The sequence below is a fragment of the Onychostruthus taczanowskii genome, unplaced genomic scaffold (genome assembly GCF_017590055.1).
Source record: "Onychostruthus taczanowskii isolate IOZ18803 unplaced genomic scaffold, ASM1759005v1 scaffold64, whole genome shotgun sequence".
NCBI lineage: Eukaryota > Metazoa > Chordata > Aves > Passeriformes > Passeridae > Onychostruthus > Onychostruthus taczanowskii.
This window is the reverse complement of record NW_024504122.1, coordinates 2,459,831-2,485,394: the sequence shown is the minus strand read 5'-3', so window position 1 is coordinate 2,485,394 and position 25,564 is coordinate 2,459,831. Positions and strand designations below refer to the sequence as shown.

Genomic DNA, 25,564 nt, shown 5'->3' with positions numbered 1-25,564 from the left:
ACAAACTGGCTGTCTCTTTGCTCCTGTTGGCACTGCAGACAGGGCTCCCTTGCACTGTTTAGTTCCTAATTCCACATCTCACAGCCATAAGCAGTAACACAGGGACTGATGCACTGCAACCCAGAGGAACATGGACCAACTGATGCTTATCTATTTTCACCTGCCTTCATCTATGTAGCAGTGCACAGGTGTCTGGGATATGCTTTAAATTAGAAACAGAACTATGGCAGGATGAACTAATCACTTCAACTCCAAGCTGCTGACTTGTCACCCTTGTGTCTGTTGTCAGCTATGGAAGGAAACGTGACCATCACCACTATCCAGGCACCTCTTCCTGATCACTTTGCACTTCATGCCAGTGCACCTGCACGAATTGCAGTGGCAATTGCAGAACAAACAGTTCTTCACATATTGACCAGTTAAGATATAGGAAGGCTTTGACACTAAATTGCTTGGACCCTGGAAGTTTATATGCTCAAAGCAAAACAGGACATTCAAAGGTAACCTGTAAATCTGAAACCACACCTGTTTCAGCGACTCCTCCAGCTACAAAACAGAAAATGGAAGTACCCAGGAAGAGCAGAAGATATACTCTCTTGTCCTTATAGTCCTCCCTAGGCATCTGCTTTGGTCACTCCCAGTGGCATACCAGATCAGCTAAGCTCTGGGCTAGCCCAGCAGGGCTGTTTTCACATTCTGAAGAGCATTCTCTTCATACCTCTCCTCCTAAATTGCTTTGCAGTACTGCTAAGAACCATAGTAAAACACAGCTATGTTCCACTGCAGGCTTGGACCTGAAGCCAGAAAGGGTTTTGTTTGTTTGTTTGTTTTGAGTTGCAAAATATATCCAAGAATCTATCTCATTATATATACACACAGCTGTAAAGAAAAACAAACCAAGCAAACAAAAACTCTTCAAGACTGAGGAAATTCATCTGATAGTCCAAAGACAAAGCACATGATTGATGCATCTGTACTTGGACAATGTTTTTTGCAACCAATCCATCCTATGGAAGTATCAACACTGTGCCAGTTTCTTAGCAGGTGCCCATGTAAACATTTCCCCTATGATAACATTTAAGAGCAACTGAAATTAATGATAATAAACACTGCAACACCCATACAGAAATCCACCTCTCCTCGAAGACCTTAAACCATAGATGACTTTCATAAGGTGGAGCCAATAGGTCAGCTCAGGTGGGAACTCAATAGGTCAGTAATTAATAGTGATTACTTATTAAAATCTTGCCTTTCAATTGCAAGAGAGAATAAACAAAAGATGTTTAAAAAAATTACATAGAATGCAACAGTAGAAAATGAGGCAGCAATATGAAAATAAAGAAAACTCAACCCCCTTCTCTCTTGAGCAGAAAATATTCACATAACTGAGGTCATGAAACCCAACTGCCTTCTGGATACTTACAAGCACTTTGAAGAAAACCACCTATCTTCAGAAAGACAATAGAAGCTGTTTTCATTTACACACCCTTCCCTTTGTTTTTCAGGCAATGTTTCCCACTAATGAGTATCCAGCTGTTAATGACTTGGGTCTGTACCAGAAGCTGAATTCAAAATTCAAGTAATTCTGGCAGATCAAGAACATCAAACAAGAGCTGTAAACCTGAGCAGCTTTGCAGTATTCTAAGAGATTACTTTGGTTCATGGTTAATTTACAGGTAAACAAAGTGAGATAAGCCTTAGGCTTCAACCAAAAAGTCTTCTGTCTGCCAAAGGTCTGGTTCAGCCCATTGGAACACGAGATTAAGTCTGCCTCTTCCTAAAAGAGTGCAGAAATAAACAGAAACATAAAGCCAGATCAATAAGAACAAAGCATCTGTCAGCGAACTTGTCACATTTAACTAATTTAGAAAACTGCTGTCAAGAGTGACTGAACCACAAGAAGCAGAAGCTCTCCCAAGAAACCATTTAATTCTTTCCCTTTACTTTAAGGCTATCTGTTTCATGAAATTCACTCTTAAATGAATAAAAGCTGCACTAGTCTGAGAACGGGAGAACAGTCAGTCTGTTCCAGGTATTGTTCCTTGAGGATTAAAAGCTAATATAGCTATAGAGTCCTCAGTTCAGGCAGAGAGAATGTATTACCAAATCATTACACCGACCTACAGTGAAAATCAAGTTTTGGAACTTTTGGATAGCAATATCTTGAGGGCAACAGGAGAATTATGGATATTAAAGGAGTAAAACAACATACATTCTTTGACTTGTCTTTATGAACCTGGTCCCATCTGCTTTGTCTTTAAACTTGTTGCCTTCTGCCAAAATCTCACTTCACACAGAGAGATAACAAAGCCAGCAAAGATCTACAAAGCTGAACAACAGAGTCTTGACAATCCCATCTCAGTGCACCCAGGCTGCTGCACCAACTGAGCAAAAGGACAAAGCTTCAGAGGGGACAGCACAAAACACACAGCACCATCACCCACTGGCCAAACTCTGCCAGTGCAAAATTAACAAAGAGCACAAATTTGCAATTATTTCAATCCTCCCTGTAATGCCTGCATTTTTGAAAGATCCATTTACACTGCTGATTGATGAGAGATTCTGCACAGTCCTTAGTCCACTGCCATAGGGGATTACTGCTGTTTCCCTGCCAGGCACAGGACTAAGAACTGACAAACTGAACTCTAAAATGAAGGAATGCAAATAAAGTCTTCCTCTCACGCTTTTTAATAGCACGGGAATAGCAACGATTGCGAATATTTAACAAGAATTTCTAAGTTTCCAACGTGGTTCTCAGTGAAAGACTTGTTAGACTGAACAGTTTAGTAATTACTTACTTAAGGCAACATTTTATCATTATTTCCCCAGCAAGTCAGCCAATATTTCTATGTTACCACCTGTAGTTTCACACAATCTTCAGAGAAAAGGATTAAGTGCAATCATAAAACACCCACCTGCATAGGGGATACAGCAGCAGCTGGGGGAGTTTTCATGGGACTTGGGCTCAGGGGAGTGCGAGGAATTGTGGCAGCAGCAGGGCTTGGAACTAGGAGGAACATGGAGAGGAAGCCATGGTGAGCATGACACTGTTCTGCAGTGCAACAGGAGACTGCTAAAGCCAACCCTCACCTTGTACTTTACATTACCAGTTTTACCAGATCACACTCTCAGAATTTCAATTAGCAATTGACTGAAAAGTCATTTGAAAGAATGCCTACACATTTACTCCCCTGCAATTACCTTCATTTGCTGTCTTTCTATCATCCATGGTAAAAGCCTGAGTTGGCTGGGGGTGGACAAGGCTAAGGTGCAGGATACTATTACCTTGGCAGATGTAAATCATGGCATTACTTGTTCTCTGATCTTCAGACAATTAAAGAGATAGCAGCAGGCTCCTGGCACTGCTAGTAATACAAGAAAGATAAGCTACATCACCTGCTTCTTCCTTGCTTCTAATCCAAGTCCACGAGCACTAGATTATTATATATCTTAAATTTTGGGATTAAACAAGTAACATTTTTACAAATGTATGAAAACAGAAAAATTCTAAACTGGTGAATCAGTGATCTGATGATTTAACAACATGATTAGACATGAATGCTGAGGTACAAGGCAGATATTAGCTTGAAATAAAAGATTCCAAAGAAGGGAGAGGGGTTTTATCATTTAACTAAACTAACTCTGGCAAGAAAGTACCTTCCTACAGTAACATACTAAAAAAACCTTCTAAATTAACACTAGAGAAGTAAAAAACTGTAAATACCTGTGAAGAAAACGAGCAAGCATGGAAATAGAAACATTTACAGAATGGTTAAATAACAGAGATGGTTCTGTATCTTGAACTTCCTGGTTCTAAGCAGTGGAAAGCAGCTTTGCTGTGCACAGTACTGTACTGGCTCTAACTTAGTCTGCTTCAGACCAAGCCTTTTTACATGAAACTTACTGTGACTTTGTTGGACATGAAAGTCAAAACCCAAAGACCTGGCAAAGGAAGTACTTTAATCCACACAAGGTTTCATATGCAGTTAAAGGTGAAACCCAAGTGTTTCACATTTCAGAATAATTACTCGGACTCCTTATTCTGGCCACCTACTGAGAAGAACACCACTTCTTCCCACAATCAGAACCATAGCAAAGTCCATTGTATCAAGAGTGAGACTCCTTTCATTTTAGAAAGTATCTCCCATATATTTCAATAGGTGATACTGGTCGGATCTTACTTTTAACTATCATCAGAGCTCTGAGTATAAGATATAAGTTATTAAAAGAAATAAACTCAGCTCTAGCTATTACATGGCTTTTAAAATGCTTAATTTGGAACATTAAGTTCACATTTTAATAATCAGGCTGCAATCAGCTGTGCTCCCAGCTATAATTACGTGTGTCATATGTGTTTATGTATTTCTAATATACAGGAGCACTGAATCAAAGCATCCAGCATATGAGTCACTGGCAATGCGACAGCAAAGAGAAAAATAAAGACAAGACAAAAAAGGATGCTTGCACTTAACTGCAATGAACAACCTGTTCTGCAATCCAGTTTGGGTTGGTTTGTTTCAGCCCTCACTCGGAGGTCAGGACAGGATAAAGCAGTTTGCCTCTGAGCCATGAGATGACCAGAGGCAGAGGGGCAGCCTGGTGCAGCTGCTGGGACTCACCTTGGGAGGAGGCACTGTCGAAGGACTTGATGAGCGTTTTCACGGTGGGAGTTGGCTCTGAGGAGGTGGAGGATCTGCGACTCAGGCCCATGCCTTGTCTCAGAGCTGCCAAATCTCTCTCTACCGCATTCATGTAATTGTACACTCGACCGCGTTCTTCTTCCTGCCTGAAGTCAATGTGCTGCTCATTTAGGGTATTTAAAAAACATTTTAAGATGTGAAGGCTTAAAAAAATCAACACAAATGGAAGTTGAATTAAAATCTATGGTCTAAATGGGTCATTACATTAAACTAGTTTTCTTTCCACTGTAATTCAGAAATAGGTTATCAACCCAAATTTTCACTGTAATTTCTTACAGCTTGTCAACAACAGAGCTCAGCATCTGGTAAAAAAAGTCTATCAAATCAGTATTTGGTACCAGGCTTAATTCCTTCTCCTATCTCACACACACGGATGGAAAAAATTGAAACTTAAGGATTTCATCATTCCACATGAAAATAATCATCTCAGAGGGGAGAATATTTTTCCACCTGAATAAATGGAAAACAATTTAATACTAAGGAGGTAAGAATATGCTTCTGGTATAAATCTCCAGGCAGCATTAGCTTTTCCCCATGTTTCCCAGTCTGTGAAAGGATCTCCTATCCTACTAGATGCTGGGCTAAATGCAATGTAAATCTCACCAAATTCCCATCCATGCAGAAAACAATTGTTTTATATATACACATCACAAGCATTATTACTGTAAGCTATATACAGATCTGACCTAGAGACAATGTAGTCAGGATTCAAATGGTGCTGTCCAAGATGTTCCTATTTGAGGACTTTATTACTTCTGAAAGACATATAACTCAGCTTCTAAATATCTGGAGCACCTCATTCAAGCCAGAACACATCACAATTTGGATTATTTTTGTTTTTATGTAGAAAGCACCTTTAATTATCAGTGGAAAGAAAACAGTATAAGTTGCATGCGGAACTAGATGGTTTCTTCTCAGGTAAAACCCAGCTGTGTTTTTAACCACACCAAAAGCCTTGACTGCTAATAAAGAAATATTAATGATGGTATAGAAAAGCCAACCCTGCTTGTTTTTCACACTGTGGGAAGCCAAATCATTTTTAGCTGTTAAACTGGAAAAATCCTCCACTTTAACTTGGTTTTGTAAGACTCTGGGTAGATTAAGTATACAGTATAAAGAAACAAATATTGCTGTTTTAAAATGCTGAAAGCAGTATAAAGCAGCTTGCTGAAACACAGATCCCCACAGCGAGAGGATTTACAAACTTCTGGAGCCTCAATAAATAAGAAACTGTATTTCCAAAACTGCACCTCCCCTGCAAAAGAGACCACCTATCCCTGCTGTCACTGGCATACTTGCGTGACTTGATCTCCTCCAGCTCCTTAGTGAGCTTCTCATTTTTCTCCTGCGCCTCGTGCAATCTGCGCTTCAGGTCCCCAATCTCCTCCTGGGCCTCGGACTTGATATCGTTGGCGATGACCACTGCAGTCTGCAGGTCTGCCTGGAACTGACGCCATTCTGCTGACTCCTCCTGGAAGCACGAATTTGGAAGTTAAAAATAAAAGTTATCCTTATTATTCATAGTTGTCCTATGCTGTTAAAGGAAACGATTTACAGAAATGACAGAGGCATTTGTTAGGCACAACCTAACTCACAAGATAAACTGAAGAGGTTTTGCTGGAAATAACTAGACATTGGAAGTCATGAATTTCTTTTCTGGAGAAATAAAATGTTGAAAGTGGAGGAGAAAAATATTAAACTCCACATCAAAATACACAGGGATATTTTCTCCTAAGCCAAACATAATAGCTTTGTGACACTGAGAAATTTTTAGTATTGTTTAGTGTCTGTAGGTTAGTAAATATATATTCCCATGATGCCTGTATTTCAGAAATAATTATTTTATTGGCATTGTATCTAATGATATTATCTTTTCTCAATTTCATAAGCTGGTCTTACGACATTCTAAGCTGACAATTTATTGACTTTTTCGGTTTTTACCCACCCGGAGTCTCCTGTGAAGATTCTTGATCTCTCTTTCCATGTCATGCTTTTGATCCTGAAGTTTTTTAACTGTATCTGGAAAAAAAAGTTAATTTTCCTGTAATATCCTAGTCAGGGATTTATTTACTTAAAAATGAGTAACTGAAAAGACCTGCAAATGTTTTTGAAGACTTACTCAGAGAAGACATTTTTATAACCAAAGACATCTGAAAAAACATAGTATGAGGAGGAATAATAATATAACAGCCAGAGGCTGTTAATAGGTACACTCTCCTCAGTGACTGTAAGACATCTGAAAAAACATAGTATGAGGAGGAATAATTTGCCAGAGGGTGTTAATAGGTACACTCTCCTCTGTGACTGGCAAGGGGAGCAGCATAAGCAAACTCAATTCTTCTACAAATCCCAAATCACAACACTAAAACGACAAAGCAATAACAGAGAGCAAGTAAACGAGGTAGACAATTTAACATGAAAGGACCCTAAAAACATGGATGTCTGGGGGTTTCTCCTCCTCAAACATAAGCTGCAGCTACAGGAAGCCTTTTGATTCACAGTTTAATTCCTGCCGCTAAGCAGCTGACATAACACTCTCAGCCCTGCCTTCCACAGGGACAAAACTGAACTCATGTCCCCAAGATCTGACATTCTTGTCTAGCAAGCTACTATTTGAGGTCAAAGCAAACTATATTTACAGCAAAAGGCCAAACAGCCTGTGAGCTCGTGTTAGGAGAGAGAGGGTGCCTAAATCTGTCAGCAGGAACACAGCAGGGTGCACAGCCCGACCAGCAGCAGTGTGTGTGGCGTCTGACAGACTGGCTACTGCAATTATTACTCATTTGTGACTTTATTCAATACACAAGGACAATGTGATTGATTACTCCATTCTTAAAACTAAGCAACTAATGAAGCAGCATAAATTTCCAATCAGTGTGTCACTTCACCAATCCTTGGATTCTAGGATGTTTTATTTCTACAGCATTGTGTGGCTGTAAAAACTGTAAAAATGATGGAGAAACTGATTAAATGCATTTTTTTGTTCAGGTTCATTATCCCAACACCTGCTGGAAACAAATATTTTTCCTGTATATTAGCAATGCTCTTTCCACAACACGACTGAAGGTGCCTAATACATTTAGGCTGTTCAATACACAAAACCTTCCTCAACAGCCCCAGGTACAAGGACTTTTTAAGTCACAGTTAATTCTCAACAAGAATCATATAAACCCCATCTGGCCCGAAAACACAATAACCTTTCAAACTTGGAAAAGTTGGAATATAAAAATAGACAAATACTTCTGTATTTATCTCCCCCTTGTAAGACTGCCCATTTTAAGTTGCACCAGCTGATCTTTAAGCTTTGAAGATAAGCCTGCAGGGTGGGCCACTCAAATCTCATGCTACCATAATACTTAAGCAAAGCCCTCCAATTTTTAGCTTGTCTCTTAATACACAACTTGTTTGATCTAAATTCAGGACTAGGAGGCCAGCTTTAGGCCAAAGTTATAAAACTTGCTCCCCTCACCTTTTCCTTTAAATACATTTTGGAACAAATCAAGCTGATGTTCATTTTCCCTTTTAAAACAGTTCAAAGAAAAAATGTTTTTAAAACCAGAATTTGCAGTACTACTAAAAGCAAGCTATCTAAAAATAACCACAAACCAGAAACCATAAATGCACCCACAGTTAAAGCTTGTGTAGTGCCATTGTTTTGAGCTTCTGTGAGTTATGAAACGCACCATTAAATTTTAGTGTATTTATGCTTTGAAGTAAAACACAATGGTCTGAATATTCTGCAGGTACATAAATAATACAGAGCAGTTTACAGCAGTTGTTGGAAACAGTGCTCTCTCTCCTCCCCAATCAACCAAGGAGACTAAAAATACCCCCCACCAAACTGCAACTGAATTTGAAATGCAGTGAGAAATTATGACTAAAATAAGTGATTTCACCTCTTCCACCAACTACAGCCTGAAAATTCAAGTGGTCAAAATAGGTAGAGGCTGCCATGTAGCACCTTTCCTTTCTGCATCCTTGCAAACTCCACATTCTTCTCTAACACACATAAACCCTTTCCACCTCCACTGCCTGAATTTTCCGTATGGTAGGACAGGTACTTCTGCCATTATCCAGTCTCCTTCTGTAATGATCACAGGCAATAAAGAAGACTGAGGTAAAAGAAAAAGTAACTACACGTTAGGGTAAATGAAGAACAAGGAGACTCTTCTGATGAATGAACAGGATAATTAAAAATGGCAAATCAGCAAACTTGTGTTTGACTGCAGGATCCAAGTACATCTACATTTCAGAAAATTATATTGATTTAAGCCAGAGTTTGACAAGGCCTTGCCTCTACCTAAGAGGCAGAAAAAAATAAATTATGGGACGGCAGACTACAAATGATAAAGAAAACCTTTACAGCTAGGGCTGGGGGTGAGAGGAAGACTTTGGTAAGGCTACCAGAGAAAAGATATCACAATGTTCTGTATCTGCAATTTTTATTGGGCTGGGGGTGAGAGGAAGACTTTGGTAAGGCTACCAGAGAAAAGGTATCACTCACTATGTTCTGTATCTGCAATTTTTACTTATAATATAACTAGCAGTTAGAATTTATCACTATGAAACAAAAATGAGTATCAACATCCAATTGTATAATTTCAACAGTTTCTGGGGAAAAATGCTAACAATATTCAGACACGTGCAGTAGTTTCAGAAAAAATGACATGACAATTCCTGGGAAGGGACACTAAATCAAGTCATTCTGACACAGGCAATTCCACAATGGGCACTCTCACAGTTTTTGTACTGGTTACACAGGCATGCCTTATACTGGAAGAGCATCTTGATTCTAGCACAGAAATGGCTATCCCAACACAACCACAAATACACAGAGTAGTGTAAGAACTGCAGCTTCCTTCTGTAAGGAAGAGGCATTGGGTACAAATACCAAAGCTCAGCTAATTTGCAGACCAATCTTGTTTTTGAACTTATCACGTCAGACAATATATCTACACAGCAAGAAAGGTGACTTTTTAAGGGTCCACCATTAGCCACAAAAAAACCCCAACTAAAAATGTAAAAAAAAAAAAAAAAAAAAAAGTACAAAGAATGAACATCCCATTGACTTTTCCAACACTTTGTTAGAAAAGGCCTAAATATGGTAAAGCAAACATTTCATTTCATAACTGCTGTCAAGATCCTTTTCAAATGAAATATAGCAGAATTAAAACTAACACTGTCAGCTCCATAAAAGAACTATTCACTGAACATTAAAAATATCCACCTTCTAACTCACCTACACTCGTCCTAAAAATTTACTGACTTTAGTTACAGACTAGGAGAACCTACATGTACCTGTGCTGAGAACAAGCAATGATTACTTTTGTGCTTCAGAAGAAACCTTTGAGAAGCAGTAAGCTAACCTACAGATACACATTTTCTGCACATCAGGAGTCAAACTTTTCTGGAAAAAAATTCCCCACAAACTCTTATTAACTGCTTGGGAGAATAACAGGTTTCTGTTTCCCACTTAGTTACTGCAGATGACTAATGTGACAGCTGGGCTACCTGACTACTGCAAGTTTTTGGGAGTCAGAAGTGAAACCCAGAGGGAACACGCCATCTAGTGTAGTGTCAGCCTTCCCCACTGTCCTTCCTTCCCCACTGCCTGTTTCAGCTCAGCACAGCAGGGAGGATATAAAACACAGGTTGTTTTAATATTTTTTAGACTTTTTACATGCAATAGAATCATAGAATATCCTCAGTTGGAAGGGATCTATCAGGATCATCAAGTCAATCACAATCCCAGCCCTGCACAGGTCACCCCAACAATCCCACCCTGTGTCTGAGAGCATTGTCCAAACACTCCTTGAGCTCTGGCAGCCTTGGGGTCGTGACCACTGTCCTGGGATCCTGTTCCAAGGTCCAACCACTCTCAGGGTGAAGAAACTTTTCCTGCTATCCAACCTAAACCTGCCCTGACTTAGCTCCAGCCACTTCCTCAAGTCCTGTCACCAGTCACAGAGAGCAGGGACTGAAGACCACAGCGAGGTCTCCCCTCAGTGTCCTCCAGCTGAAGAAACCAGGTGCCCTCAGCTGCTCCCCACTAGGTTTCCCCTCCAGGCCCTTTAAGCATTGTGCTTAAAACTCCTCATCCCAGCAGGAACCAGCTCAGCTGCAGTGACTGCAGCTCTCACCACATCTGGATGCATGTCAGCAACACACTGTGTGCTTTTCATCAATGCAATTTGCATCCTGCTGCACACATCAAAGAGATCCCTGTTTCTGCAGGCAGACATATTAACAGCTCAAATGTGACAGTTCAGTACTCAGATTACTGTGAAAAATGATCCATTGTAGGTTCCTTGTGCCTCTTTTTGGTGTTTGAAAGGCCCACAGTGAAGCATGCCCTAAGTGCTTAGAGTGTTTCCCATTTCTACATTACTATCTGTGTTGATTAATCATTAAATGGAATGAACACTCACGACCTCATCTATGAGGCATCTTTCTCCTAAGTGTAAAGTCTGTCTTTAGTAAAATTTTTAAATTATAATTTTCCATTTTGTATTTAAAATTCTATCTTCTAAATGCTGCATGCACAACCTCTAAGTCCGAGATTTTTCACAAAGTTTTCTGCTGTCACTACTTAGAGACTACCACGAAAAAATTCCTGGAAGAGGTTTAACTATGAACCCAAAATCAAGACTTTTCAAGTTGTCAGAAAAAACGCACTTTTTCAAGTTTATACAGCTCTTGGGGTGCCATTCTCTCTTACTGCCACTAGATGCCACTCTCCTTCCAGCATATAACTAGAACAACAGTTTGCTTCCCCCAAAGGATCACGTCAGGACATTGGCTGGTCCACAGGAATTTTCCAAGACCAATGAATAATAAAGACTATTAAAATTTTTGTTGAGAATTTTTCCCCTGGCAGAGGGTTGTCTGCCTGAATTTTCACCAGTCGAAATTAAATATCTGACAGCTGGTTTGTACCCACAAAGCAGAAGCATCTAAAAATCAGAGCTGCCTTGTAATGAGATATTGCTAGGCAGGTACCAAATATCTACTTGACCACAGTGCTGTTCCCTGCAGGAGTGTATTTCAGTTAATGCACAAAACAAAACAAAACTGTTCAACCTTTTTGAGTTTTTGCTCCAAAATGACTGTCTTTTATCATAAAGGGAAAAAAAATTTAGAATAAAAACTTAAAACTATTTTGTAAAGAGAAGTAGTGATTGCCTTTCAAGATAAAAAAGGGTTGCTTAGGGAAACAACATTCACAGCCATGTCTGAAGATACTGAGCTTGAATAAACAATTTAGCTTGCTTAAGACATCAACTCTTCTTGATAGCAGACCAATTAAAAACCCTTTCTGTGAATATTTCCCTTGTTGTTAGAAGGAATCATGCTTTGGTTTTTCTGCTATCTTGTTTCATCTTTGAATAACATGGAAGACTAACAGGTATTTAAATCCTCTAAGTAGCACTGTGCAAATACACCTTGCCAGGGTAGAGTTGCCCGTGTTCTTAATGAGCTGGAGACTAATTGCAGAATTCCAGCCCGTGGTAGGAATGTCTGAGCAGGTCTCCAAGATCAGAGAGGGAACTAAGGCACAGACAGCTAGACAGGCAGACAGTAAACATGTTTTCTACCACATGTTTTTCTACTTTGAAGAACAACTTGAAAACAGTATTAGTAGATTTCATATTTGTTCTCTATTCACAGTTTTATTCCCACACCAACTACTAAGTGGGTCTGGAAAAGCTAAGCCAACTTGATTTTTTTCTTCCCCTGGTGTGTAAGGATTCTGCAAAATCTAGTCTGACTTGAATTCCGACATACAAAAGACAAGTAAAAATATTTTCAATATTACAGTGTTCTACTTGAGTTTTCCTTAAATTATCCTTTCTCTCAAGAGAAATGCATAATACTTACTCTCCAAATCAGATATGATAAGGTTGTCATGAAGCTTCACAGCACGGTGCTGCTCCACTTCATCCTCCAGCTCAAAGATGGTTTCTTTCATGTCACTCCTCTCAGTCTCTTTTTCATCCAGTTCTGTCCGAAGCTTTTCTAGAGTCACATTGAGATCCTCAATTTGTTTCTTGGCTTCTTCTTGGAACACTCGATATTCATCTTCAACCTAAAGAAGAGTATATCTCTCTTGCATATTAAACATATTTTTTGTTTTGTAACTACCACACTTACAATCTATTTCTGCAACCAGAAAAATGCAGCACAAAATGTAAGCCTTTGACTATACATGGTTCTAGTGCAACTCTTTTCCTGGACCAAAGTTAAACTTCTTTTATTCCCAAGTTGGATACATGAGCATTCCCAGCTACTCTCAGAGCAGTGTCCTGCATACAAGTGAAGCAACACCACCATTGTACCAAGGCTGAGGTTTCATGAGCAGCTGATCCAATTTAACATCCAGCTGCCATAGAAAAGGGACAGGGTGGAGGGGAAATGTTAAAACTTAATTTCAGTGTTAAACCCTTCATTCCTTTTGCCAAAAGAGAAAAAGCCTGGTCTCTTGTGCATCAGTTTTAGTGCTTGCTGGACCTGTGTGATGAGCGATTTTCTTAAGCAAGTGTGACATTTGTGTGTGAGGCGTGTTAGTGAGTTGAAGCAGTTCTCAGGAGTCTGTCAAAGAATTAATTTGAAAAAAAAAAAAAAAAAACCAAAAAAAAAAAAAAAAAAAACCACAAAACAGTGAAGGGAAGATGTGGTTGACTTCTCTCTTTCAGAAGCAGGGGAAGAGGCTTTTTTATCCTGCCTCATAAAACTGAAACATAAGTAACAGGCTGGGATCAGTGGCACAGGAACATTAACTCAACAGCAAAAACAGCGTGTCAGAAAAACAAGAGAACATAGGTTGTGGCTTAGGGTGGGCAATGCTGGCAGGCACCAAGTTTAATAGACAAAATACCCTGTTTTTAAGTCATCTGCTTCAGTGGTTTTATTTTAATAGCACTCTCCAACTTTAATTATTAAAAACATCTTATTATATTTTTCACCCCAAATTAAGGTTGATTCTAACAGGCTTGTGATCATGACTAACATGTTGATTTGCAGTTAAGATATAGTTCACACATTACATTTGGCATAAATTGTCTCTTCAGGAAGATATACCTTCAAATGCATATATAAAGTGAGTAAACAAATTGTGTGATTCTTTCTTTTATATTAAATGATGGTAAATACTTTTACTGGACATAGCTACTGCATGAATTAGAAATATTTTGGTCAAAACAGAACTGGAAATAAACATTCTGATCTGAAACGTAATCAACACATAACGTCTTGCAGAAGGTGTGCAATTTAATCACTAAATTAGTACAGTATCTTAAATACTGTTTAAGTTTGGACACTGAAATATGTTGTGGAGTTTAAATATTTTTTGAAAGTAACACAGCAGTCACCCTGTAGCTCAATGAAACCATCTAATTTTTTCAAATGCTGACATCATTTTCATAACAAAAGTCAAGAGAAAGTAATCAGTCCTAACACTACTGCAATCCAATTAAGCTCATAATTAATCTTTTACTTCTGAAAGAACTACAGAGGCCAATAGGTCATTGTGCACCTGGGATGTTAGAATTGGTATTTTAAGCACTACCTTAGCAATGGCATCTTGCAATCGATTGGCATCATTGCGGGTGTGTGCCAGCTCTTCCTGCAGACCACTGGCCAAGGTCTCTGCTTTTTCCTTATCCAGCCTGACACTCTCCAGCAGGTCTTGTATATCTGATTTATCTCCAGAGTTGTGTATGGAATACAACTCAGCTACTCTCTGCTTTTCATGCTCCAGCTGAGCTTTCAGCCTGTTCATCTCAATCTGGTCACTGGCTACTGTGGCCTTGTACTCCTCTAAGGTAGATGCCAGGGCTGTTTTGCTTTTCTGCTCCGACTCAATAATCCGTTCCATGTGGTGATTCCTTTCTTTTAACGCCCCTATCATTTCTTGGGCCTCCTTGTTGTCTTGTTCTGCCATTTTCAAAGTGTTGCTCAAGTGCTGCTGAACCCCCAGCAGCTGCTCCCGCTCGAAGCGCGCGTTCTCCGCCAGCTCCATGTAGCGCTGCTCCAGCTCCATGTAGCGCCCACTCTTCATGTCCTCATCAATTCCATAGGAAATATGGTGCTCGTCCAAAAGGGAGCGGAAATACTCGATCTGACGGCTGAAGTGTTCCAGCTTGTCACTCTGCTGGCACAAAGACTCCATCAGGATTACTTTTTCCTCTCCAAGTCTTTCATTCTCACTGTTCAGCTCTTGTGTTATTTGTTGCAGATCTGCAAGCTCTTGAAGTGTGGCTTGGAGCTCCTCAGCTGTACTGTGCTGATTCTCTTCCATCTGATGTATCCGTTCTGTCAGGCAAGCTACGGACACTTCACTTGCATTGCCACTGCTTCCCTTCCTAGACCTTTCTATACTTGGTACTCCTTCAGATTCTGAAGATGATGGAGCATCTAAGGCATCATCGCTTGATGTCAGTGGCTGATAAACTTCACTGCACTCACTGTCTAAATTATCCATGGAATTACTGTGTTGGTTGTCCATGAGAGTGTTTTCATCCTGACTTAACAAGTCTTCCATTGATCCAGGAGCAGAACCTTCCACTGAAGATGTCAGAGTGCCCCCACCATCGCTGTGGTTGCCAGCTGTCATCTCTGGACTCAAAGACTGATAGCCAAAGAGCTTTTCAGAGTTGTCCAGCCTTTGTTCCAAAGAAAAGCCTAAAGCATTTAGTCTGTCTTTTAACATTCGATTCTCATTCTTCAGCTGGTTGAGCTCTTCTCTGATGGCAGTGTTTTGCTCCTGTAACTGGAGCAGTGTAGACTCTACATCAGTTGGCTGATGGACAACAATGGCTTCTTTCTCTTCAGATTTTTCATCCCCCTCAAGATGATCTTCGTTGAGTCCCAGCTGAGCACGCATGTCCCTCAATTCATTTCTCAGATGCAAGATCTCCACATCTTTAGTTTTTGCTAATGTCAGAAGATCATTCACCTTTGCTTCCAGTGCAGCTCTGTCACTGATCTGATTGTCTGACTTGGACTTGCTCATGCGGATATCGGACTCGGGATTGGTGCGGCTGCGGGAGCGCTTTGCCAGCACCGCGTCACTGGGCCCCTGCCCTGCCAGAGGCAGCTTCTTGCTCTGGCTCAAACGGGAGCGGTCCCGGATCCTCTCTCTAGAAGAGCTTGACTCTTTATTTCCAGATGAAGTGCTACGCTTAGCTGTGGAACTTGTACCTGTATGTTTTTGGAAAGTTAGGAACATGAGTTTAAAATACTGTATCTGTCACAGCAGGCTGTGTGCTTTGCATCAGCAACAGCGGCTGATTTTCTGAATCACACTCTGCTAAATACATTTAATGGAAAATACTGGAAGTAAGCATTAACCCAACATTCAGCATTTTCTGTTTTCTGCATTTTCATCTCATTGCATAAAAATAAAGATAGATCATTACTTCTTTATTTCCAGATGCTTTACAGCTTTGCAAGCATTACTGAATCAAAACATAGCAATGGAAGGCAAGACCTACTTCAATCCATATCAATAACACACTAAATGATTTCACTTTTTTGAACAGTTTCTGAAAGTCCTCTCACTTTATTTCTATAAAGCAATACAAAACATCCAAAATGTTCATTGTAACAATTCATCTTAGAGATTTAGTGCTTGTGTAATGGGTTTTTTAAACAGACAATTTTAGAAAAAACTATGATTCTCTAAATTAATTATATCATTTCATCTTATATAATAGTTGCATAGTCAGTACTGAAAAAAAACCTAAAAGGAACACCCTCCAAAGAAGCAATTACATTATTAAAAACAGGAAAAGAGTTCAGAAAGTGTGTGATTTGACCATGGCATTACTGAGCACTTCAGTAGGCAGCCTGGCTCCTCAATACATTAAATGAAAATAAAAAGCCTCCAACCTTTAAGTACCAATATATTCATTTACCTGCAATAGTTTTGGGTTTGTTTTCCAGACTGCTCATGGTTGTCCCTGGAGCTGAAGATGCTGTTGATACACAAGAGTTCTTCTTGGCCTTGACACCATTGGTCATTGTCACTCCGCCGCCACCAGCCATCCCTGCTAAGAGGTCATCGTTACTCTTAGTCTGAAAGAAAGGGAAGAAGCAGCTTTAAAACAGCTGGCCCAGAAGTCTGCACAGCCAACATTTCTACTGTTAAAGATTCCTTCAGTTTAAAAAGTACATATTTGACAAGTCATGTGTCTATGCAAGAATGCTGAAAAGTGTAAGCGCACTGCACTGTGCAGAGTCAGGAAACTGAAATGGAACTGTAACTCCTTACATATAAGGAAAATAAGCATTGAAACTTCTCTCTGCCCTCAAAAATTCTTAATCTTTCAGTACCAAGGAATAAAACAAAAAATTCAATTAAAGCACTGTAAAACATAACAGCGTAAAACTTTTCAATTTTGACTGGAAGGTTGCTTATGCATAAAAATTAAGGCAATTCTTAGATAATTAAAACACCAAATACCAGGAAGTTAGTATAATACCCTTCAATAGAGTGTGCTAAAATCTTTTCTGGTGAACAAATTCACAATAAAAAGCTCAAATCAAAGGAGAACAAAAATCAATCCAACATTACCAAAATACAATTTCTAGCTCAAAATACTAAGCTACAGACCACTAGAAACTAGGACAGAGGCAGGGGAAAAGCCACCCTCACCATATATCCTTGCCTTGCTTTCAAGCTCTTTTCTAGGGAATTTTAAGACATGGGGTATTTGTTTGATGGACTTTTTGTCTAACCTCATATGATTGCTCCTGAAACTACTGTTAGCCACAAAAGCTGCCTGGAATGTGACAAGGCAGCAAGCACAGGATTCTCAACAACCAGACTCCCAAACAGAGAATACATCTTTCAGAATAAAGCAAAGTCTAGAAACACTAAGCTCTTAAGCATTAATTGGCACACTTTATACTCTTTAAAATACAATTTTTCAAATGGTGAAAATCAAAATGTGCTCAACATTTTTCCTTTTATAGGAGAAACAAAATTAAAAGGAAACAGCTGTGGTAGCAGCATTCCTTGAGCAACTGTATTATTCAGCTGGATAACACATTTGAACTCTCCTCCAACATCTCAGCTAAAAGGTACTGCTTAGGAGTTAACCAGTTGCTTTCCATCATGTCTGCAAGTTTGTAACTTACAGCTCCCACACACATTCATGTTAAAAACTACACTGCAGGCATTACAATTCTATACATTTAGAATAAAGGTACACTTGCTTAATCAAAAAAATAGTTGCATGTCACACTATTCTCTACAGTCTCTTTTTGCAAATGCCAATTCCAGAACAGCTAGGAACACTGATCACAGCACTGTGGGAAGAGCCTGGATGGGACCTGTGCCATTTGCAAAGAGCAGCTACAAAACAAAAGGGAGCTTTGGGAGGAGAACACATTTGCTGCATGCAATTGATAGAAATATAGAAAATTTACATATAGAATAGAATATTTACAGATATTTGTAAGTGTAAAATCCTCTAGGACAAGCATGTTTTTATTGAATCATGTAAGAAGAAATGGTGTAGCCTTCTGAGAAAGTTTATAAAAGGCTGGAAGAAAACACATCACTCCAAGGATCTAGTCTGATGTGCATCTGAAGCTGGCTTTGAAAATGCCATTGTTGTTTGCTGTGCAAACAAAGCTTTTCCAAGGGCTCCTTCCTCCCAGGAGTCAGACCAGCTCCTTGATCTGCCATGTCACACAGCCATGCAAACAGGCACAGGCAATGGAAATATAAATAGGAAAGCAAAAATATCAGAGGGCTACCAAAGCCATAAAGCCCACCCAGCTCATATGGGGAGGACAAACTACTCGTGTACAACAATCCCGGTATACCTGTGATCTAATTAGATTTTGTATCTAATTGAAGCTCATTCTGGGGGCATGGGGGCACAGGGGGTGGGAAACAACCCTGTGCAACTATTGCCTAAACCAAGGTATCACAAAAAGGCACAGAATAGTGATTTTCTGCTTTGCTGCTGGATCTGCCCACCCTCCTGCAAACGTGATTGCTCAAACAGACTATGAGCTGCCAGCATCTTTACCCTGCTGAAAGACTGGGGAAATTAGATTAAGCTTTTAGACACTTAGGAGTACAAGCACATGTTATCAAGCCAAATAGGTCAAAATGTGACTCAGCTTGAAGGAAAAAAACTCTAAGTAAAATACACATGTTCAGACATTACTCATCTGCAGTCCTTGCTGAACAAAGGAATTTAAGACAGCCATTCTTCTTCTGACTTACCATAAACTATTTCTGGTCTAGGTTGGAAGGCACTGCCTCCTCTGCAGCCAATTAGTAAACAGTTTCTCAAAGTTGTAACATTATACTCTTGGCAAAGACAACTATTTAGCAAAGCTTTGGAAAAATTACAAACCAGCAGCTCTCTTTTTAATGTTCCACAATGGCAACCGTTCAGAACATTTAAAGTCTTTTTGTAGCATATCTTTTTAATTGAAGCAAAAGCAATAGTGTGTATTTATCAAACAGCTTTTTCCCATTTACTAAGAGCTGTGCCATCCGGCTTAGCATAAAAACTCCTACATTAAAATATGAAAAATTAGAAAATCCCATAATTAGCAATGCTCATCCAGACCTATTTTGTTTTTCTGTATAAAAAACCACTTTATAATTATACAATTCATATTCTGTTTTCCTCTCACCACCTTCTTTCAGTGCAACGAAACTTGAATAATGACCTATACAATTAATTTCATCTTAGTTTCTCAACAGGTATACCCTATTTACTGCATCTCATTCAAATCCCTTTATATATATATAATTATTCCTACCTAAGATTTTCTTTGATGGTTGTTGTTGCTGTATTTGAGTTTTTCAAACATCAAACTTCACAACAATCTGTAATTAAGTTACTGCATTTTGCAAACAGAATAGAAGCCTAGACACATGAATACTGAAAACACTCTAATTTTTAATATTCAAATATTGGTTTCCAAGTCCTGGCTTTTCAGGGACACTGGATTTTGCAATTCGTCTGAAGTACAGCTGCTGTCTAGTTACAGCTGGGAGTGCTAGCACGATCACAAGCTCATTAACTGAAGAAGTCAAAAAATAATCATCTTAAAAATAAGAATACATTATTTGTAGAGTATTTTTTGACAGATTAAAAGGTTGGGAGTTAAACTTCTGTAGTAATAAAGTGTGTGGGGTGCTGAACATTTACACAAATGCTGGGCAAAGTGGGAGACAAACTACAGAGAAGGAACCAACCAAGGGCATTGGGAAAGACCCTGGGACAGGCTCAGCTCTGCTGAAGGGTGGGGCCCACAGTTTCTTCCTGTGCTATTGTCCACACCTTTTGAAAACTCCACAAGAAAGGACAAATGTATGGAACAATGCAGTTAAAGAAGCCCTCCCAAAGCTGAATGCTGGCCTATAGTTATATCATGAAGGGGATGCTATAACTACAAAATAATTTTCCATTTTGCAGCATTATTACTGACTGAACCAAGATTGTTGTAGTACTGTATTTCTACTCTTTAATAAAAGCCTTTCACTCAACATCCAACTCAAAGGACTGAATAAATTAGTAAACACTGCAATAAAGTTATTTAATGCCAGCTTTTTTTTTTGGTCAAAGAATATTCAAAGAAATTCAGAACACACACACACACACACACCAATTCAACTCTAAGAGATTATCCCACAACCTCTGAGGAAAACAATATGCCAAATGTTTCATCAACAATATAAAATAATATTAAAAATATTTTTTAAAATGCAACTTCTATTGATACTTCAAGAGAGAAATTATATGATTTGTCAGTACCAGTAAACAAAAAAAAAACCCACAAACAACTAACTTTCTTATGGAAGTACAGAACACTCAAATAAGATTCTTCACTACCATTAAGTCACACAGTTGGCACAACAGCACCATAACAAGTAAAAGACATCCAACTGTATGAGTAAGCCTGGTTGAACATAAACCTGAGATAAGCCTTAGTAATCAAAAGAAAATTTTCATTGTGCATGAAACTCATAAATTGTCATGAATTCTAATCCCACAACAAAACATAGCCAGAAGTGTTACTAATGTAAGTAAAATTGTGAAAGCATACTGGGTCAATCTGTTCAGTGTTACATCATCCTCCTCCTTTATCTCCCTGGAAGGTATGACATAAGAAACTTGATAAGTAAACTACAAAGGACTTTAGCTGCTTTGAGAGGTTTCTAGAAATATAAAGTATGTAGTGTCAACAAGCATCAAAAGATTATTTAAAGCTGAGAAAACTGCAACATGCATTGGGTGATGCAAGAAAGGAGGGGGAGTGGGAGAAAACCTCCATGAAACTTGGCTTGCAAGTTCATCAGCAAAAGTATTAACCATTCTTCCATACAAGAAAAGGAAGAAGAGAAAGGGAACACACCTTTTGACTTCAGTAACCCCGCAGGGCTATTACAGAGAAACCTCAACTCTTACACTTCTTTCATTTTGGATCTTTATTTGCCAGTTACTTAAATGGCCTTTGTGGCTTCCTGTGTGTCAGTGACAGTGGGTCAGGGCCCTGCTGGACACCCTGTTCCTTGCTCTGTTCATTTGTTCCAGGGCAGCAGCAGCACAGCACTGCACACACTGGGCTGCAGAGAGCAAAAGGAGCTGGATCCAGCCACGACTCCGTGCCAGGAAAAGGAAGCAGACCAGGCAGACTCACTCCACCCATCCAGCCCAGATGTGTTTGCTCCCAGGTAAAAACTCCACAGCAGCACACCTCAGTGTGTCTGATTGTTTGTTGGAAGCCTTATACTCCTCCATATACTGCCCTGTTTTTCTACTGTAAGAGAAAACCTCTACCTTTGAACTTGTTCTGGGAGCAAGAATCAACTTGTGAAAATTCAGCTCAAGCAGTACTTCAACACAAAGCAAAGGCCAAAACAGCCAGAAGAACTCAGCTGCACTGACCCGACACACATCACTGATGTAAAAAAAGTTCCCATGATAAATATTTCATTAGTTATTTTTTCAGAATTAGTAAATAACTCTTATCAAATCCTATCAGTCACTGACACCATTCAAGCATAACCCCAAACAAATAACATTAGTCAGAACACAACTTCCACTCTGCTCCTTCTGCACAACAGCCAAGCCCTGCACAGCACATTGCTCTCCATATCCTGCTCCAGAATGAAAGTACAGCATGAATGACACACCAGATCCTGTCACCCTGCCCAGTGCTCTGGAACTACCCAGATTCCCTCCTGCTACCATGCAACCTCCAGTCTAAGCTGCACTAAAGACAAGCCTGTAAATTCTACCCCTTTTAAAGCTTTAGTGCAAAAAATACAAATAATCAGAACGTTCTACTGGCTATTACCTTCAAAAGAGATGCTGATGTCCCGGTTTTGGAGAGTTTTGTTACTGCAGACACTGAGGAGCCGTTTTCTGGTTTGGCTTTTTCACTGGTTTGAGCTTTATTTACTCCAGGCACTTTGGGCACTGAGCCAACACTCCTGCTTGCTTTCTTCATTCTGGGCTGTCTGTTTATGATGCATTTACAAACAAATCTACAAGCAGAAAGAAAGAGACTTTAAACATAAAATACAGATGAAAAGCAATGTCTTTTTTTATAATGCTCTATTTAAGACCAGAAATCCAGAAGAGCAGCAAAGACCACAAATTAGAGCCAAACAAAATGCATGTGACTGACCAATGGTTTTTGACTTTTTTAAAAGAGATTTTTGCTAAGGACTAAGCACTTCCTACAGCTCCACTCCAAATTGTAATTTTTTTTTTAATTTTTTTTTTTTAGGTCTTGTTCCACAAATGGCATTGAACTGAGGATATTTTATAAGTGACCCATGTTGCTGAGTTCACTCGTTAGCCAGCAAAAGAAAGGCTTATTAGGGAGCAATGTCCTTTATTTCTGACTGTGGGAAGGAAAACACTGTGGGAGTATTCAAGCAACAGCTTAACCATCAACAATACTGGATCTGAGAAAAGATTACCACTAGCTTGGTAAAACGGCGCTTGTGGAGAAAAACTTACTGTACAAAATATCCAAAATAGTTGAAAAATTCATATTCCCTCAAACCAGTTATCAAAAATCACAATAATAAACACATGAAACTTTACAAAATTTAACACGAGTCGCGTGATTCTGAGGATTATCTGCAGGAAGGAACCAGAAGCAGCTCCCTGGGCTCCATAACTCCTGCAGCCTGGCCCAGCCTGCTGTCTCTGACAGCAGAGAACTGCCAGCACTGCCATTCCACCACAAGCACAGATGAAAGCCCTGAAAACAAAGCTGGCTTTATCCAAACGAGGAGCAGCCACAGCAGAAAACTGTAGGTATTACAACAGCAGCTGATTCCAAGGAAGCACAGACTAACAGAACAGCCATAACTTGAAGCATGGACTACCAGAAAGACTAGACACACCAGGATCTTCTCCTCCTGCAAGAGTGAGAGTTGGCAGCTGTTTTCCTCATCACCCCTGAGTCAGATGTCATGGGATGGAAGATTAAGAGGACATCTCCACTCCACTGTCAGTATCAGGGAATCCAGGTGGAAGTAAGTGATCAGGTTTATGTGAGCCCAATATCTCACAGCTGACTGGAAACATGAAACACATCCAGTCATTTCCATCTCTTAAAAACTGAAGCATTTCAAAGGCACAAAAAGCAGACTGATGACTGTGTGCATGAGACATTTGACATAACAACACAGCGATCAGAAGTACTAAATAGTTTTAGCTAACAAAATTAACACCATACCCTTACACACACTCCTTCCTTCTGAGCACCACATCAGCTGCACACAAGTATATTTCAATTCTCACTTTGATAAAAGTCAGTAAAACTGCAGGAGTTTTGCCTCCTCAGATCCCTAAGTACTGTTAACAGAAGCAACAGGAAGCTTCATCTTAAAACACTGAAAATATTTGTTTATAGCTTCCAGATTCCCTTTAGCTCTGAAAGCTGCCATGGACAGACACAGAAAACTTTGTTTGCTGTTGCAGTTTCATCATCACAATGTCAAAAATGCACCAGTCCTGCCACATAGCTACAAGTAATCAGAACACTTTCACAGCAGACTAAATAACTGAGATAATTTGAAATGAGAGACTCCTTAAAAAGCCAAAAGCCAAACCAGAGAAGCCCCGTGAAGATAATATGTTTGCTATACACACATAATATTAAGTGGTACAATTGCCTACTAGATTCCAGAAGCAGATGGTGACAGTGGTTACCATCTAAGTTGACACACTTCTATTTCTTGCCTTTTTCATGTTTATGAGTCACTTACTTGTGCTTTTGATTTTATTCAACTGAAAACTAAAACTGAAAAACAATAAAGAGGATAGAGTTCTTTAGTAGAACTGGCATCTTTATTACTGAGTGGTATTTCTGATGTTTTACAGACATAAATAAATTGCCCATAGCACACCAGAGGAATAACCAAATCAATTTTCAGAGTGCAGTTTGCAGCGAAGCTGACTGCATTTAAAAAATTATCCCAAAGGAAAACTACACACCTGTGATAAATCCATTAGTCAGAACCATCCCTTTTTGACAGCTCACAGAGTGAGAAGGCAGTGCTCCCAGGAGGGTTAGGGCACTGCCAGTGAAATGACTGTGATACATTTGGGCAAAGCCTGACAACCTTGCCTGGCAATGCAGATAAAGCAGGCTGGCATGGAGACACCCAGCACTGGCTGCTTGCAGCGCACATTTTCCACGTCTGCAGAGCACATTCATCAGCCCTGACACACCTTGCAAAGCCAGACACAGCACACACGAGCTTTGCATGCACAGTAAACACAGCTGAATCTGTTTATTACAGCAAGTAAGAAGAACATAACCCACTAGATGGATGGCCTCAAAGAGATGCAGGCTAACGTTACCTCTTACAGAACAAACCATTTTTACTGGTATCAAGATATTTCAGGGGGTTAGCAGTGACAAGATTCTGTGAACTCAAATGTTTCTCATCCATGGCAAGTGTTCCTGAAAACATGCCACAGTGCTTGCTTCAAGAACAGCAACTGCAAAGCAGTGATGGAAGCAAGCAAAACTCAGCAATGTCAGTTAAGTATAATCCCCATGTTTCATCACAGCATTACTTTAAAATATCCATATATTTGACACTTAAGACCAGTATTTTTAATTCACTGAAACTCAAAGGTAGAACCACATTTCCGGAAATTTTAAAGATACATACAGGACAAGAAGGCTTAGAGACCACTGCTCCTGTTTTAATTCCAAAAAAACTAAACCTCAGTAGTTACTTTCCTAATTAAAGAAGTTTACATCATTAGAGTTTAAAAACTGAGAAAAATATACAAATGGGTCACACAAAGTAAGAACAAGACATCAATCAGCATTACAGGTTCTAAAAGCAACTGCATAGTAAGACTCCTAAAGTGAATTTATGGCCTCTCTGTGCCACTTTCTCCCCTCCTGCTTTCTGCAGGAAGGAAAAAGAAGATGGGGTTTCAGCACTGAAGACAGAAGACATCAATATGGTGTGACTGGAAGTAGAAAAAGCCCTGTTTCACCCAGTTTCTCAAAAGGCAGGTATGGCAGACAAAAACTACTTTTGTGCTTCTGAAGAACACAACTACATTCCTTAGGAAGAAGCAGCATTAAGAATCAACAATAATCTTGTCTTTCTTTTTAACAAGAAAATTTAACAAGAAATTTTAAAATAAGAAATAAAACACTCTCTAACCAAAGGAAGCTTTCTGAAGAGTAACATACAGCATTAACAACTCAAACGAGAACTAAAATATTATTTCACTATTGTTTTAAAAAGAAAATACTGCATATAGGACTGTATTTTATATTTTGCCCTAGGGAGAAAGGAAGAATTACTGAAGACTTCCTTTCCCTTTACACACACTTCC

General features: G+C 39.4%; 1 protein-coding gene across 1 annotated transcript in view; it reads right to left on the bottom strand.

Moving 5' to 3' along the window:
- SPECC1L (sperm antigen with calponin homology and coiled-coil domains 1 like) overlaps nt 1–23,237 on the bottom strand; it is a 50,717-nt gene extending 27,480 nt beyond the window's left edge. The window contains exons 1-9 of the mRNA XM_041420333.1: nt 23,098–23,237; nt 22,035–22,224; nt 16,616–16,775; nt 14,266–15,899; nt 12,579–12,786; nt 6,646–6,719; nt 5,996–6,171; nt 4,620–4,786; nt 2,916–3,007 (exon numbers count right to left, since the gene is read on the bottom strand). Coding sequence (XP_041276267.1) covers nt 2,916–3,007; nt 4,620–4,786; nt 5,996–6,171; nt 6,646–6,719; nt 12,579–12,786; nt 14,266–15,899; nt 16,616–16,775; nt 22,035–22,187 — 2,664 coding nt within the window. The 5' untranslated portion in view covers nt 22,188–22,224; nt 23,098–23,237. The remainder of the gene's footprint in view (nt 1–2,915; nt 3,008–4,619; nt 4,787–5,995; nt 6,172–6,645; nt 6,720–12,578; nt 12,787–14,265; nt 15,900–16,615; nt 16,776–22,034; nt 22,225–23,097) is intronic.
- Nucleotides 23,238–25,564: the final 2,327 nt, after the last annotated feature.